General features: G+C 37.3%; 1 protein-coding gene across 1 annotated transcript in view; it reads right to left on the reverse strand.

The window, feature by feature from the left end:
- clstn2a (calsyntenin 2a) overlaps window positions 1-18290 on the reverse strand; it is a 359501-nt gene that overhangs the window by 65106 nt on the left and 276105 nt on the right. The window contains exons 7-9 of the mRNA XM_030160119.1: window positions 17738-17923; window positions 16439-16696; window positions 10561-10682 (exon numbers count right to left, since the gene is read on the reverse strand). Of these exons, the coding sequence (XP_030015979.1) occupies window positions 10561-10682; window positions 16439-16696; window positions 17738-17923 (566 nt within the window). The remainder of the gene's footprint in view (window positions 1-10560; window positions 10683-16438; window positions 16697-17737; window positions 17924-18290) is intronic.

Consider the following 18290-nt stretch of genomic DNA (forward strand, 5'->3'; position numbering starts at 1 on the left):
AGCTGAGTACTTTTCTTCAGTTATAAGAAAACTCATTCGTCCTCCAGATACAGTACAGTCTGGTACAGTGCACTTCTACTGTGGCATCGCCACAATGAACTCCTGAACACATTAGTGTGTATGAGTTATGTTTTCACAGTCCTTTTAATGCCACAGCTAACAATATGTTATTTTGCTTGTTTATCTACATCAGACTTCCACAAAGATGAAGAAATATGTTTTGTCAAGGTCATGGAGCACCCCACAGCATTGGTCCTGGTTAGTCAGAGAAAGTTCTATAAGTGTCTGATTTATCTACTTTGCTAAGTTCAATGTCACAACAGCAGACATAACCTCCTACACTGTTTATAAAATTTCAGTTATTTAATTTAATGTTATTATTCTGTTTTTAAAATACTTTACTATATGTATTTTATTTCAAAAATTCCACTATTGTGAACATTTACAAAACATACTGTACATACTTTTCATTTTTGGATGGTGTCAGATTATTTACTATTATATATTATTTAACTGAATGATTGTTGATTAGAGGTTTTGGTTTTACTTGGGGCTCCAAAAGAGAGCTACAGAGCTGTCTCATATGACGCATTTTCTCTCATTAACCTTCAGTGCTTCAGACAAGTTTCCATTTATATTTAACACTAGTGTCTGTTCAAGTCATTTGCATTGGCGAGTAGCTCATAACATATTCTATTTGACTGCACCACATACTCAAGGAATAAGTGGGATTTCTGCTATGTACTGTTCTGCATACAGCTTTTATATACAGCATGTGTGTGAGAGAAAAACAGCAGTAGAAAAAGACACAGATAAGAGGAGATGAAGAAGGGATGAAAAAAACAGTGTCTGGAGGTTGTTTGCTCAGAAAACCCTGCAGCCTGCTACTTTGCTGCCCTTCTCTTTGTCACATCACCTCACTCAGCCTCTGGAGAAAAGAACAAGGGGCTGAGAAAAACACTTTTCAATCTACCTTTGACCTAGAACAAACACGTTGCTGGTTAGAAGGTACACATGAGAAAAATGCTTTTCGTTTGCAGGCTGGAAGGTGCATGCAGGAAACAGAGATAGCAGCCGGAAAACATACTTTTATGGCTTCATGCATTCCTTCCACACAGGAAATCTAGCTTTCTGTCAATTTCTGTGTTATTTTATATCCCCCAGAGACCCAGTAAGTAAACATTTTGGCCATTTTACATTAAATAATTACCTTAATTGGAAACAGCATGATGCAACACTTTCTACAGATACATTAAAAAAAAAAAAAAAATCATATAATGTCCTTTTCAGTGGATATTTTTTCACCCTTTCATGCATAGTGGTCACTACAGTGGACAGCTGTTCAAAAGGGGTTCTCTTGTATATTTATGGATTTTGTTGTTTTAGTTCCATATCAGCCAACACAGTGGATGCTTATGTATCATCCTATACACTGTAATTCATACCATTACTGTAAATCTGCTGTTCCAGATAAACCTGATCTGCGGTAACATGTTTGACTGTAAAAAAAAAATTGCTAATTGTTACTAAACTGTAATTAACAGTTTTGTGTTTTTTTTTTTAAACAAAAAGTTGTTTTGTTTTGTTTTTTTTTGCATATTATCTCCATGTAGGTATTGTTAAAATCTGAGAAAACATCAGATTAGCAGCATTAAAAATGTTTTTATCTCATAGTTTCCACACAGTATATTAGTAAATACATGTTTCTTTGCTTCTAAAATTAAATACGATTTTGTAACTCCATGAAAAATAAGTTGAAAAAAATCAATCACATTGTTTTTTTTCATGCCTAAAGGGGAATAAAAACACTTAGGAAAAAAAAAATCTTGATTAAGGTTCTCATAATTCATGCATGAAAGGGTTAATTATTTATTTTACAGTAAAGCTGTTAAACTCTTGTCTACTACAGAGGACAAATTGCATTGCTGGGTGTCAGGAGGATATTCTAGTTTGGAGTTAACCATCTCAAATAAAAGCCAGCAGGTTAGACACACCAGAACCAGTGCATAGATGCCAAAACAAATCGGATATAATCTGCTAAGTGAGCAAAAACTCCTGAGGGTCTGCCTTAATTATCAGGCATTTTCAGCATTTGGATATATGTGCATGTATGCGTATCCCAAAGGGAGACACTGAGATTAGCACTACATCTACTGTACATAATTAGTCATCTGGGGAAAATCTATGGAAAGTGGAAACATGGGAGATTCCTGTTTACTGGTTTATCATGAAAATCATTTGACTCCAGGGATTCTACTTGGTTTTGTGGGTTTTGTTTAGTCACTGCCTGATGAGCTCTGCAACAGTGACACGGCAGCGCTATGTTGGATGATTTTCAATCAAGACCCCACATTGCTGAGGTGTCACCGAGCAAGACCTTTAATCCTGCCATCTTATGGACGCTGGTCTGAGCCTGCATTGTAATGTCTTAAAGGGAAAAAGCACAGACAAATGTACTGTTTGTTGGAATAATACACGTTTGGATTCTTATATTTAGATAAAAGCATCTGTGCATCATATCTTTCATAGATTTGTAGAAATGATTCACTTTAACATACATTCTGATGTGAACCTCATAATCAAATTGAACTGTGGGGCTGATGAATATTCACACCTCTGCTTGCAATGTTGATGTAGTATTTACTGACTGAGGTGAGTCACACAGATGCAGGTATTGAAGAGATGTTCAGCTGTTTGGATTTTTGAAAGCACATCACTATTTACCTGACTGCTTTTATTAAATGACCCAAAAAGTCACCATTTGCAGCAGGGGTAGAAAGATTCGGCAACTCATATTGATGTGTCAGCATAAAAGTATAAAATACAAGTGCTCTGACTGAAAAAGTGTGTATCAGATATAACTTGGGATGAAATCAAGCTGCACAATGTCTAATATTTGTACATCAATAAAGTGTGATTTATGTAAATGAAAGTAAAACTAGAACTCCTTATCTGATCTGATCTGATCTTATCTTAGCTAACAAGCTATAAACACGTATCAAGACAAAAAGGATGTAAGACAGAGACAGTGAAAGACACAGCAAAATGTAGATGTATGGCAATTCATGACATAATTTTTTTAGTTTGGGTCCTAAACAAGGTTATAATAGTTTTGGATTTTTAATTATAGTTTAGTTTTAATTAGTTTTGACTTTTTTTTTCTCTTATTCAGTTAGTTTTAATTAGTTTTTAGAGCAGGTTTGTTAGTTTTTATTAGTTATCATTTTTTTCTGAATGCTTAGTTTTAGTTTAGTTTAGTTTTAGTATTAGTTTTAGTTATTTCATATATTTTATCTTCCTCATCATCCTATTCAAAGAAATTAGTGAGGCATGGATATGGGTTACCCTGGACACTTTATTTGGGGGTCGGGTTAGGGCGGCTCATGGACTGAGCAGAGACACAATGTACCGTACAATGTATAAATTCCCTATAGCAGGTTGAGGTGGGGTGCAATCCATACACAACGTCACTTACGTGAAACAATGCGAAGATGTGCAAAGCATGAGAGGAGATGCACAAAGCAGCCAGCAGTTAAACCAGATAGAAACATATATAACCAGCTAACCAGCAGTTAAAGCAGATAGAAACATATATAAACCAGCTAACCAGCAGTTAAAGCAGATAGGAACATATAAACCAGCTAACCAGCAGTTAAAGCAGATAGGAACCTATTATAAACCAGCTAACCAGCAGTTAAAGCAGATAGGAACATATTATAAACCAGCTAACCAGCAGTTAAAGCAGATAGGAACATATTATAAACCAGCTAACCAGCAGTTAAAGCAGACAGAAACATATATAAACCACTTATAAACATATATAACCCAGTTCCTCATCAGTAAACCACACCTTAGCAGATCTCTCATATCTTAATCATCTCCAGTTCCATTATTAGCTAACTTTGCTTCATTTCAGTTCAGCTAGCTGTAGCTAGTAACATCAAACGTTTTTTTAACATTCTAACAGGTTCCATACCTCTGTAATTGGATTAGTTTTCATCCTCCTCTTTTCTCCTCTTCTAAACTGTGCAGTTCAGGGCTTGGAAGGCCTTTTCATGGTGATAAACTCTCCAATTTTAACCTAGATGCTAGTTCAACACTGACTCTGTCCTTTAGTTCTGCTCTGTCTCTGTCACTCACGCGCACACACACGGTACGCCAAAAAAAAAAAAAAAACAAAACAAAAAACCGACCCATGTATCACTACAGTAAACCCCAGACAGGACTGTGCTGCTGTGTCCCAGCTTTAGTCTGTATGTTCCAGGTAGAGTTAGGACCAGAAGACAACTGGAAACCACCAGTGACCAGACATGACAGACTGTGAAGTGTCGTATGGTGTCACCAGCTAAAACTGCTGGAGCGAAATAAATTAATTTCATATCAATCCGACATTGACAAAGACGAAAACGAAGGGAACTGTATCCATAATTTTTATACGTTTTAGTTAGTTTTGTAAGCTCACGATACAGTTTCAGTTAGTTATCATTTTTTTTCCTTTTAATTAGAGTTTTTATTAATTTCAGTTAACGAAAATGTTTTTTCAATTTTAGTTTTCGTCATTTCGTTCGTTTTCGTTAACGATAATAACTTTGGTCCTAAATTTGTATTTTGGGTCTCGAGTTGAAAATGGGAATCGCTGCTTTAAACTGTTTCTCCAGTGTGCCTATCATCTGCACTCCTGTCACAGCCTAGACTTCTATGAACTAGTAATGCTTCAGGCTACTATTAAAGTCTGTGAAGCTGTTTTCAGACTGACAGAGAACTGTGCCGGTGCCAGTTCCTGCACCTAATCTTGAACCGGCCTACATGTTCACACCGAAAATCTGAGCGTTCAGGAGCCAAAAATTTGGTTCCCGACAGGCACCAAGTAAAACTTGGTTTTTCTAAGTGAACTGTGACGACATGAGTGGACCTCACCAGGTTGATCTGTGTTTGTGTGCTGAGGTTACATCCCTGGATTCAGAGTCGCTGCCCTCTTCTACACAGCAGATGTTGTAACATGGCTTGGTGCAGATAAATAATGATCTGTATTATGAGTATAAATGCTCGCAGGTAGTTGATGATGCGATCCATAGCACTGTTGTTATTTTCTCTGCTGTGAACACATCCACTCCAGGCTTTTTTGACATTTGTAAAATGTTTTTGAACAGGCTGACAGTTTTTTAGAACTAAAAAAAAGCCATCTTGAATGGGACTCTGACCTGTGGTACTGCAAAGGAAGAACCAGAGGAAACAGATAATCAGTCTGTTTATTAAGATATGACATGATTGACTGATTCTAGGTTTGGTTGTGTTTATTTCTGTGTATTCAGTATGCAGTGGGGGTGGGGTGGGGGGGCTTGAGGCCTTCTCTGCTAGCTCTATAAAAAAATATTTAAGTGTGTATAACTGTCTTGTTAGTGTAATGTCCACAAAACTGCTCATGGTTACTTTTGTTGTGGATTTCACTGAAATATCCTATATCCAAAAAAATCTCTCTAACACCTCACAGTGATTTCAGCTCACTGGGGCCCCACTACACATACAGGGTGGGGAAGCAAAATTTACAATGAACATTTAGTTGTTTTTTCTCAGCAGGCACTACGTCAATTGTTTTGAAACCAAACATATATTGATGTCATAATCATACCTAACACTATTATCCATACCTTTTCAGAAACTTTTGCCCATATGAGTAATCAGGAAAGCAAACGTCAAAGAGTGTGTGATTTGCTGAATGCACTCGTCACACCAAAGGAGATTTCAAAAATAGTTGGAGTGTCCATAAAGACTGTTTATAATGTAAAGAAGAGAATGACTATGAGCAAAACTATTACGAGAAAGTCTGGAAGATACTATTAAAGAAGAATGGGAGAAGTTGTCACCCGAATATTTGAGGAACACTTGCGCAAGTTTCAGGAAGCGTGTGAAGGCAGTTATTGAGAAAGAAGGAGGACACATAGAATAAAAACATTTTCTATTATGTCAATTTTCTTGTGGCAAATAAATTCTCATGACTTTCAATAAACTAATTGGTCATACACTGTCTTTCAATCCCTGCCTCAAAATATTGTAAATTTTCCTTCCTCACCCTGTACTGCTAACCTTTAACTAAAAGACCACATGTACTTTTACAATAATCAGCCAATTAAATTTTGATGTCAAATGACAGGATGCCCTCTGGGCCCAGCAACGTACCCTGTGCTACCCCCAAATTTTGTGATGAAATTACTTTGAACATGAAGTCAATGCACCATTGCTACTCGTTGCACCAGACTGCAGATCTGCTGAAAATGATATTTCAACTGAACTACATTCACAAAGAAAGGCCAGCAAAGGTTTCATGCACCATTTCAAACATTGTAACAACAAGTGCTATGAGTGGCTAACAGCACTGAGCACAACAAGCTGTTTTGCTGTGTTTGCATTGGCTTTTTCAGCCTGAGCAGCTTCACCAAAGCAGGTCTGAAACACATGGCTCTGGGTGTCATATATATAATGTAGTGTTGTATCTGAAAACATTTGGTGGATGTCAGATGGATTTATAGCTGAACGTGCAGAGGAAATGTGAAATCAGAATTTACAATGAGAGTCAGAAGAAACCAGGACGTCCTGAAGGGTTTTATTGACTGCACCCTCTTTTTGGGACAACATGAATGATCTTTCAGAAGATACAATGAATCCAGAGTTTTACTAAATAGAGTCAGTGACTTAGAATTGTTAAAGCTGTTACATAAGTATGATGCAGACTTGAGGAGTCATCTTGTCATAACCACAGTTTTTACAGGAACATCAGGAAAAACTCATAATCTAAGAAATGCAGTGCTTGAAGTCATGAATGATCAAATCAAAGAAGAGATTAAACAGATTTTGTGGCAGTTATGTTTGATGAGATAACTATCTTCAGTAACACAGCGCAGCTCATGACATAACAGAGTTTTTTTTCTGGATCTAGTGGAGAATACAAGAGTAAATCAAGTGGCCCAGTGCTAGGAATGGGCGGCTGTAATGGTGTTGGGGCTAGATGGAGTACAGACTCCTGTAAAAGGCCAAGTCCCTCAGGCCCTCTTTATGCATTGTTATGCACACACTTTGAACCTGGTGGTGTTCCAGGGAGCATCAAAAATTAAAGAATACAAGATACTTTTGACAAATCTCAGTGGACTATCTGCATTTTTTTGTTCTTCTAGATGACTTTAGTCAAAAATGGCTGCTGCATACAACTGATGTGTAATTTCAAAACCAGGCTTGTTTGCACTGTCCATAACAGACAAGTGGAGCCAGTTGAGCTTTTCCAGCACATACCTGAGATTGAAATTTTGACTGGGAAACTGTACACTTTGCATCATCTATACAGACATTTTTGATGTTGCTGGTGCACTCTTTGGGATTCTACAAAGCAAGACTTTAGACATAAAGCTTAGTCTGACCAGAATTACAGATTTTTGTCTTGAAAGGGAGCAAGTTACATTCAGTGATATGTTTGACAAGACTGATTGAGAGCTTCACACGGCTGTGATCAACAACATACTTGCACAAGTTAGGAACAGATTTGAAAATCACCAAAGACTGATGTTTGTTGGATCGCTGGATTCTGAACAGTTTGACAAATTAAAGCAGACCTTTCCAGTGGCAGAGCTCCAGAGTTTGAAGGAGAAATACAGCACAGTTTGACCTGAACAAACTCAAATCTGAGTTAAAAGTCATGAACAACATGTCAAACTTTCACAGCAAAAGGATAAGTGATCTGATTTTCCTGAGGAGGACTGGCCTTGTAGACGATATGCTAGAGCTTTATGCACTCACATGCCTGATCCTAATAATCCTAACATCTACAGCCTCTGTGGAGCGGTCGTTTGCAGCTCACAAACAGATTAAAACTTATGCAAGAAACACAACTGGACAAACAAGCCTGTCTTCTCTGACATCTTTCTCTACTGAGAAAGAATGACTGGATCAACTGAAGCAATAAGGAAAACTACATTAGAATGTTATTGAACATTTTGTCAGAAAAGACAAATGCATGGACTTTATATGTGATGGGTGAGTGCTTTATTGTTTAAGGAGTACTGTGTCGTGCACATTGTGCTCTGAACATTATTTGTATATGAGTGTGTTTACTGTACAGAGGTGTGGAAGATAAGTGTGTGTGGTTTAATATTGCTTACTGAAGGCCCTGACTGAAACGCCACAGTACACTGTCAATATGCTGTTGTGTTGTGTCCCTGAGTCCACAAAGCACATCCAGTTGTCATTCTGTTACTTTCCATGTGATGACAAACACCCAAGGAAGTGGACTAAGCCATAAGAAAAGTTAAAATTTTTATATGAATGAAAAAAAAAAGAAAAAGTTTGGCTCGAGCTAAAGTTAGCGAATGGCCGGGTCTTGGGGCCCTCTTGGTCGGTCCCTGATCTTTGGAAGGAGTGCGGTTGTGGTTGCATGTCTGTGTTCTTCACCTCAGTCTGTTGCCTGGTTCACTCTGTCACAGCAGATGAATGTGAACAACTGATGTTGTGTGGATTTGTTTCTGGTATTATTTGTTATAGGTATTATTTGTGCGAATGTAGTATACGACATTTTGTTCATGCTTTCTTATATTCTTCATTTCATAGGTCTTATGTATCTCATTGTTTTTTGTTTTTTTTTTTTGTTTTTTTTTTTGTAGTTTTGTTTGTTTTGTTTTGTTTTTCTCTTTCTTCTACCCAGTTTACTCAGTTCTGGTTGTAGTTATTGTCACCATTATAATTGTCTCCATGGCTGTTGCTGTTTGTATTGTTGATACTTGTGAGGGTCTTCTCCACCTTCTTCTCTCTTGTTCTCTCCCCTTCTTCTACCCCCCCACCCCCACCCCCCATGTCAGGTCCGGCATCGAAATGTGGTTCAACTAAACTCATAATAAACACAGTAGAATATCAAAGGGCGCTTCATATACTTTGTGAAGTTACCCTTGGCAAAGCAAATTTGTTCAGCACCAAAAGGAACCAGACTACCATTCTGCTGTTGGGACGCTGGACAAGACAAGTAGGAGAAAAAAAAAAAAGTAGTGTGAGATACTCCCTGGTAAAATGTCCAAATAAAAGAGGATACACAAGCAAAGGTGTCAGAAAAATGGGCAATGATGACTGGGAGTACAGTTGGTGTCGGCTGCTGCCTTATCGGTAAAGACAGCTGCCTGTCAGCCAGCTGAGCCCATTAAAAAAAAAAAGAAAAAAAAAAAAAAGAAATAAAGTTAGCGAATGAACACTCTTTCCCAGTGTGTCTGACAAACCAAATCTTTACAGGTTCCCCTGATATAGAGTATGACCTCTGAGGTGTTTCACATCTTCATATTTTGTGTCTTGTTGTATTTGTGTTGTCCAGATGAGGACAAGTTAAATAAAGTAACAATTTACGTCGACATATTCTCATTCAGTAAAGTGATGCACCAAGGCAAACGGACAGACAGTATTTAAGACACTAAAAAAAAATACATCCTTTGACTAGCATGTTTTATTCAGATTAATTTCATCATTTTATTCAGTTGTAAATCTGATGTGTCCATCTCCTAAACGAGTCCCTGCAGACCATGATGTACAGCAGGTAAAACTCTGACTATGGAGAGTTACATTAACTATATTTGGCTTAAATAATTGAATTTAACCCTAGCTGGTGCTTCACTAAAGAGAGAAAAGACAGTAAAAGAATATACAGGTTCTACTCTTGTTGACCATTTGAATCCAGAAATAACTTTTACGGCATCATGACGACAGATTTATCAAGTAGATTGGGTTGCACAGCATCATATACTTTGCATCAAGTTGCATTGTGTTGAGTGACATCTAATCAAAATGTACTTGATTGCACTAGAGGTGAATCACATTGTACAGCACTGGTAGTTGTTATAAATGTATAGTATCTTCAATCTTAATGGATCAGACTGCTGGCAGTGCATTGAGATACACATCCCATTGACTTCAGTGATGGAGATACTTGTGCTAATATAACTGACTGAAAAGGCATTAGATTAAGATGTGATGAATCTGTACATCATAATAGAATCGAAACATTAAGGCAGTGAAGATTCACACCTCTAATCTTTATGTATTCAGTTTGGTTGAACTCAGAGTTTATGTAAGGTAAGCTCATTTGCAACCGCATTATCATTTCGGAAATGGAAGACTCTGCAACATTCAGCAAGAAAAACAATTTTACTGTATACTTTACTGAAGCAACTTGATATGATGCAACCTTTTCTCTCAAAGGGTTTCCGCTGCACTGAAGTTGGTTTCACTGCAAATTAGTTCTACAACTCCTCAGAAGCATGACAGATAATAGAGATCTGCTGCTGGGTGAGCTATTACCCATAACTAAACAGACTTTCTACTCTGGATATGTGTGTGTGTGTGTGTTTCTTCAACCCTCTTATCTCTTGTAGCGAGCAGAAGAAAGTGATGGAGGGCCTCCGGTAATTAGAATGGAGAGCCTCTCCTCCACTACGCAAATACTGATGGCCCTTCACCTGCTGTAGAAAATCACCCAGATTCCACGCTTGCACTCAAATAGGACAAAGAAGTACACATATGCAAACACACACTTCTCACCTGCTCCAGTTTCCAGTGAAACTCTGCAGGTCTGAAAGTGTCGACCTGAGTGAAGTCTCTTCTGAGCAGGAACACCAAGCGGCAGTTGTGAACATACAGAGAATAATGGTGGCGGTTCATTTCTGCAAAAGGAAATAATGGAAACAGATAATTGAATGTTACTTTTATAATCATCTCGCTCAGATAGGAGAATCACAGGGCTGACTACATGTGGATTTCTTATGCCCCATACTATACCATACGTACCATGTCCATACTAATGCAGATTATTCTATTTTTCTCTACATTTGGGCAATAAGAAACTGAGATTTTTAGAAACAATTTCCAAAGTGAAAATTTAAAACTCCAGTTCATGTGTATCCATGTGTACAGAGAAAATGGAGATACTGGAAAATGATGGCATCACACTTCAATTTGTATACGTCTATTATTGGTTTGTATAATGAATATGCACCTGAAACATCAAACTCAGGTGAAAAAAATAGGACCAATGGCCCTGTAGCTTACCGGCCAAATTAAAAGCTTTGGGAAATGTATCCAGATGCCATTTATTATCACCCAGTTCTGTGTATTTATTATATTACAGAAATAGCCCATGTTTTGGTCATATTTCAATCAGATCTGTAAAAAATTTAAATTCCAACTTGATATCATTGATACTTACTGATTTATTGTATCAATCCACTTCCTATCTGTTATAATGGGAAAATTTTTCAAAGTCACACCAAATCCAGAATCAGATCCGGATCCAAATAATTTCACTAACATTTGTTGACATGATCATAAAGAAGCTGTATACCAAGTCTGAAGTCAATCGGAATTGTAGTTTTGGAGAAGAAGACAATTGAAAGTTTGTAACAGATGACAGACGACGACGACGGATGCCGCATGACAACAATAAGCTAATAATAATAATAATAAGCTAATAATAAAAATCAGTGCATGACTCGAAGTAGATCAAGGTCAGAATGGATACCTTTGGAAGATGGACTGGACCAAATCTATGGCGTTATGTAACTCACATCATGTAGAGCAGGGGTGTCAAACATGTGGCCCAGGGGCCAAATCTGGCCCGCCAAAGGTTCCAATCTGGGCCATGGGATGAAAGTGCAAAAATTACACTGAAGATATTAACAATAAAGGTTCCACATAAAGACCAGTGTGATCTCCAGTAAAATAATAACATAGTAACTTATAAATAATGATAACTATGAATTTTTGTCTTGAAAAATTGTGAAAAAATTAAGTGAAAAAAAAGACATTTAATAACATTTACATTTATAAACTATCCTTTCACAATAAAATTCACGTGAATACATAAATAAAAACAAATATGAATGAACTGAAATGTACAATTTTAACAATATTACACCTGTCACTAAAGGTTTTGTGCATTTATAGATCCACTGTCATCTGTAACTTGTGATGTAATGTTGTAGAATTTTTTTAATTTTAGTTCCAAACTCCAAAATCTGAATAATATTCTGCCTGTTACCAAATGTTTGTGTAACATTGTGTGTAATAGACACGTATAAATAATAAGTCGAGGCACAATATTGAAATTGCACTAATTTTTCCAAAGAAATGTCAGTTTTTCAGGTTATTCACATCTTTTTTGTAAAATGTAAATATTTTCATAGTTTAATGGAGAGGCTTTGTACTAAAACAAAGACAAAAACTTGGAGTTGTCATTATCTGTAGGTTGTTATGTCATTATTTTACTGGTCTGGCCCGTTTCAGATCAACGTAGGCTAAATGTGGCCCCTGAATCGAAATGAGTTTGACACCCCTCATGTAGAGGATATACTTTGTCAACCTGAAACAACAGTTCAAGTAACTTAAGTTTATAATAAAGTTGTTGTTGCTGCTTGCCCTAATGACAGACTAAAGCCTCTGCTATGTCCAGTATTATCCATAGCGTCCACAGTTTTAAAGGAGTGATATTTTGCTTTTCTAAATGGAATTATGCATTTTAAAACATTTCCCTGTGGTCTACTTGGGTCTGAATTCTTCATTAATTCAACTCCACAGGTCCATCTTCAACCCTATTTCTGAGTAATGACACCAAAAAGGTCGTTTTGAGCGCTGGCCCTTTAAATGCAAATGAACCACTTCACGCCCCACCCCCTCCAGGTTGTTGACCATGCTTTCTGTCCCATTTAGCCACTTGTGTTCATTAATACAACCAACAACTGAAAATTTTAGGTAATCAGCTCAAAATTTGGACATATTTTCAGTTTTTACTACAACCGCTGCTGCTGATAAATAATTATGTCGTACTCTGAGAAATGTTCGTTGGAAGTCTTGACCTTGTATGTGCAAATGTTATGACATAAATAGTTATAGATCCTAGCCTAGCCATAAATAGTTTAATCCTAGCCTACAAAATTCTCCGTGGGTCTGCTCCTGTCTACTTAGGTGCACTAATAAAAGCTTATGTCGCCCCACGACCACTCCGCTCGTCTGGGGAACGTAGTCTGGTGGTCCCCAGACCTTGTACAAGACAATCCAGGCTCTTTTCATGGGTCGTTCCACGTTGGTGGAACGCTCTACCAAGTGCTACAAGAACAGAGTCATCCCTGCCTATCTTCAAGAAGCTCCTGAAGACCCAGCTCTTCCGAGAGCACCTCCTGTCCTAGCACTTTCAAACATTCCATTTTAAAAATTCTAATAAGGTTTTTCCCAGGACAACCACAGATTATTTCACGATTATCTCTGGACCTGCTGCGGTGGTCCGGCCTCTTCCCTGCCCTCATCATCACCACTCACTTATCCTCAACCGCCTCCATGTGTCTCCCCCTACTCCCCCCTTCTCCCCCTCTCCCCCAGTCCCTATCTCTATTGCTCTCTCTTTTTCCCCTTCTCTACTCTCTCTCTTTAACCCCAACTGGTCAAGGCAGACGGCCATCCTCCAGGAGTCTGGGTCTGCTCGAGGTTTCTGCCTGTTAAAGGGAAGTTTTTCCTCGCCACTGTCACCAGTCACAAGTGTTTGCTCCAGGAGGATTCTGTTGGGTTTCTGTAGAATTGACTTAGAGTCTGGTTTTGACCAACTCTATATATAAAATGTCAAGAGATAACTTTTTTGTGATCTGGCGCTATATAAATAAAATTTGATTGATTGAGTGATTTAATTGGTTTTCCCCTGTAAGTCGCTTTGGAAAAAAGCGTCTGCCAAATGCGTAAACATAAACATAAACATAGATGTAACAAATTAAGCAGGAATTAAAACGAGTTGTAGAAATCCACTTGATTTTTGCCAAAATGAATATAAAGATAGCTTTGCAGCACCTGGAGGCACAACTGTACATAATAGACATTGAGGCAGACGAATACAATTTAGCATTCATACCACACTCCCTGTATACACTGTATAATATGTAAAATACGGTATCATATGCTAATTTAATCTATAGCATATCATATTTAATCACTGCTTAAGCACTTCTGGATGCAAACTGCATTTCATTGCTTTGTACTTGTGAGATGTGCAATGACAATAAAGTTGAATCAAATCAAATTCAAAGTTTTTGAACTGTTAGGGTCCCCAGATACACAATAAATGTACCAAAGACTAATACAAGTGGATTTAGCAAAATAGGACCCCTTTAAGTCCATTAGAAACAATGGTTTATCTAAGTCAGGGATGTCAAACTCATTTTAGTTCAGGGGCCACATTCAGCTAAATTTGATCTGAAGTGGGCCGGACCAGTGAAATAATAATATATAAATATTGCCAATGCCAAACTTTTCTCTATGTTTAAGAGCGAAAAAAGCAAATTTACATCAGGAAAAGGTTTACATCTACAAACTATCCTTTCAAACGATGTGAATAACATGAACAAACTGAAAAAATAAGTATAATTTTAACAGTATTCTGCCTCAGTTTATCATTTACACATGTACATTATAACTTACAGATCACAGTGGATCTACAGATACACAAAACATTTAGTAACAGGTAGAATATTGGTAAAATTGTACTTACTTCTCTTAAGACATCTCAGGTTGTTCATATTTTTGTTCAGGTTATTAACATTTTTTGCAAAATTATACTTTGTTTTAGTGTAAATACATGAAAATATTTACATTTACAAAGAGAAAAATTTGGAGTTGTGAGTATTTATAGGTTATTATGGTAGTATTTTACTGATTTGACCCACTCGAGATTGAATTGGTCTGAATGTGGAACCTGAACTAAAAGGATTGTTAATATCTTCAGTGTAATTTTTGCATTTCACAAATTCATCCCAGGGGCCAGACTGAACCCTTTGGCGGGCCGGATTTGGCCCCCGGGCCCCATGTTTGACACCTGTGATCTAAGTGTTTTGACTGGTTTGTAGCTGTTTTTGCATTGACATATGAACAGAGAGATTTTGTAAGATGAAGGTTGTTTGGACAGAAGAATATACCATCTCAGAAAATGATCCATATTAGTGTGGACAGGGCACAACACCAAGCCATCACACACCATTCTGTATATCGTAGTCAGAAAGTTGTAAATAAAAAAGACATCAACTACCCTGCGGTTTTGAATTACAAAATCAGACGACACATTTCCTAAGCTAATAAGCCATCTGTGAGGCCATTGTGAACGTGTGAAACATGCAGATGGCATGCTTAATTACAGTGTTCAGACAGCTCAGATTAGACTTGAAGAACACAAAAGTTCAGTATTTTTAGGATCCATGGAGAGCTTTGGTCTGGGTTTACCTTATTATTCTGAAAGGATCTCTATGATCCGAGTACATTACATAGGCATCTAGGAAATCAAAGTGTGAATGGTTTTGCTTTAGTCAAAGGGCACCTTAACTTTGATATCTTTCCTGTAGAGCTGCTTATGAGAGATATGCAGTAAGTAATATTTATGACTAAAAGGTTGCACAATGAGCATTGCCATACCAATGTGGATAATGCAGACAAATATTAAAGGCTGCTCTATAAAACATGTGACAAATCTACTTGTATTCTTGCCTGTAACTCAGATTGGATAAAGCAATTCAGAGTATTACACTGACTCTTTATTGCCCAGAGTCTAGGATGGATGTAGGATTTGAACAAGTTTTGGAAATAAACGGCATAAAACAGTTGGATCCTTATTTCTCTGCCTGCACATACAGATATACTGGTCTGAGGTCACTGAGGAGAAAATTTTGATATTTGATTGTGTTATATCTCAACAAAGATCAGCTTCTTTTGCATTAGGCTGAAAATGCAAAAAAGGTTACATGAAAATAAAGTTATTTTAAAGTACTGTGGGAGCAAAACTTGTCTGCTACATTAAAAAACAAGTGGTGCCAGGCACAATAAACCCTGTCCCTTGCACATATGGTAGTTTATTTTGGCATCGATCCAGCTGATGTCAGAATATCAACTGCCTCTATATATGTGCCAAGTATGAAGTAAACTGAAACAAAATTTATGTTTTTATAGACATTTGAAATTTCAGTCATTATAAGCAAATGGGGAAAAAAAAGATTTAAAAAAATTCATAAAAAATTTTAACTTTGACCTACTTTTCCCAAAATGTAATGACATCTATTCTGGTTCACTGGCAATCTATAAACCCAATTTTGTGTGAATTCACCCAATAGTTTTGTGGCTAAAGTGTTAACAAACAAACAAAGAAACAAACAAACCGAGCCAAAAACCTTGCCTTCCCTTTGGGGGGGCAGGGTAATAATAACTGAGACACATTGGTGGTCATAGGGTTAAACTTTGTGTCTCCCTCTTTCCTCTCATGACTGTCACCTAAGGCATTAACATCCAAGAAATCATTTTGTAAAATGTAAAACTAAAGGTCACATGTGAATATTAATAATATTTCTACGTTTTACATTTTCATGCTTGTAAGTGGGCATGTGTGAAATTGTTTCGTCACCTGTCTTGTCAGAGTTACAGATTAAAGTTTCCTTCTCTGCTCTGAGTCCTGGACTGGGCCCATGTTTCATCCACGTCGCGATGGTGAACTGGTCGGTCAGGTTTTGGGGAACCACGTGATCAGGAACATTAGCGGCCTGACGTCCATCAAATCTGTAGATGAGGTCACTGTCTCGCCCGCTGTCAGTCAGCAGAGACGCCGTCCAGTTTGTGGAAGGGCTCGGGGCAGGAAGGAGGTCAGTGCTGCCTGAAGCTGCACCTGGAGGTGTCAGTCAGAAAATATGACAATGCCAGGATGGCGGCACCAAAAACAAAACTGCTTCTTTTTTCCATCATGATTCATTAAATCTTAGTATTGGAACTTCTTTATTACTGAGCTGTTTGGTATAAACTTAACAAACTGCACATGCGTGAGAATGGAGTTTGAAATCTCAGTGTTTCTTCTACATGAGTTTGATTATGAGGCTTATGAAGGTATAAAGTTATTATGTGATATTATTAGCTTCGTTCGTTGATCCACAGTTCTGATCTTTTTGGATGAAATCAGAGGTGATTTGTGGTTTTAACTGTTTTCTGCCTATAAACGGAGTTAAGCTAACTGAGCTATAATGTAAACTATCAGCTGACGCAGCACGTAAAGATTATACGATGCTGTGTTTTTTTAGTCCATTGTTTGAGTTTGCATGTGAAGGAGAAAATCTGATGATACTTTCATATGGATGTGTGTAAACAGTTACTTTCAGACTTTATTAAGTGAGTGATACTGTTTGTCGATACGTAACATTAACTTATAAGTGATTTGTCAACTGTGCTTGTGTTCTGTTACATAACTTCCCCCTGATGTTGATAGTCTGGAATATGAATACTATTTATAATACTTTTAATTGTGAAAACAGATTAAGATTTGTTAGTCTATATCTTGAGTGACAATTTCACACAATTAAAGGCTGTAAATTAATTAGAATACTCTGTAAGAGTAAAACAATGTTTAATTGTATGGTAAATATAGCTAAAGGTTTGTACTGGCAGTTAAACACAAACTTAAAGTCACACTAACCTTCAAGATTCCAATGGTGCACAAGCATATGCATATTAATATACTGCAAAGCTTAAGGCGTCATAGGGTAATTTCTTCTAAAAATTAAATTTTCCTTTTGTTCTGTCTTATTATTACTACCCTTTGCTCTCTCATACCCCTCTATGCCTTAATAGCGGTTCATATTTTTAATAAAGCATTTCATTTCATCAATATTTTTCTTATTCTCTAGACCGATGTTTTTTTTTTTATTGCTCTACTTACCGCAGAGTTTTTGCAGAGACTTTTCAGAGTACGTTTCACGGTCGCAGCCTTTCCCAATGTGATTGGTCTGTAGCTCCACCATCGCCTTCACACCAGACAGGGGGCCTCCACACATTTCCAAGTGCATCTTGGGAAACAGCTGCTTGCTTCCAGTTCCTGGCTCATAGTCCACACGCTTGTTCCAACCTTTAAGAGTCAAATCTGTTAGCAGTTTGTAGGCTGTAATTTGTTTATTTAGCAGTGTCTGCTATCTCATCTTTTGCAATTACAGATAACCTTGCATCAAATACTTGTGAGTTTTTGAGTCCAGGTTGATTTTACCGTTGGTATTCACATGAAAGTTTACATTAGAATAAAACCAAATATCAAATGACACTGCTTGACTGCTCTATTAGTCTCAGATTGCAAATATTACATGGCTGAGGTAAGACCGAAAAGCTAAAATGCTTAAATATTTTAACATCGTGTTGGTTTAACTGTGCAGCAGAAACAAAAGACTACATCTAACCTATCGTAACACTGTTCTGCTCCATGTCTCTTTTTATCGTTTCCT

Source organism: Sphaeramia orbicularis, chromosome 17 (assembly GCF_902148855.1).
Source record: "Sphaeramia orbicularis chromosome 17, fSphaOr1.1, whole genome shotgun sequence".
In the NCBI taxonomy this organism is placed as follows: domain Eukaryota; kingdom Metazoa; phylum Chordata; class Actinopteri; order Kurtiformes; family Apogonidae; genus Sphaeramia; species Sphaeramia orbicularis.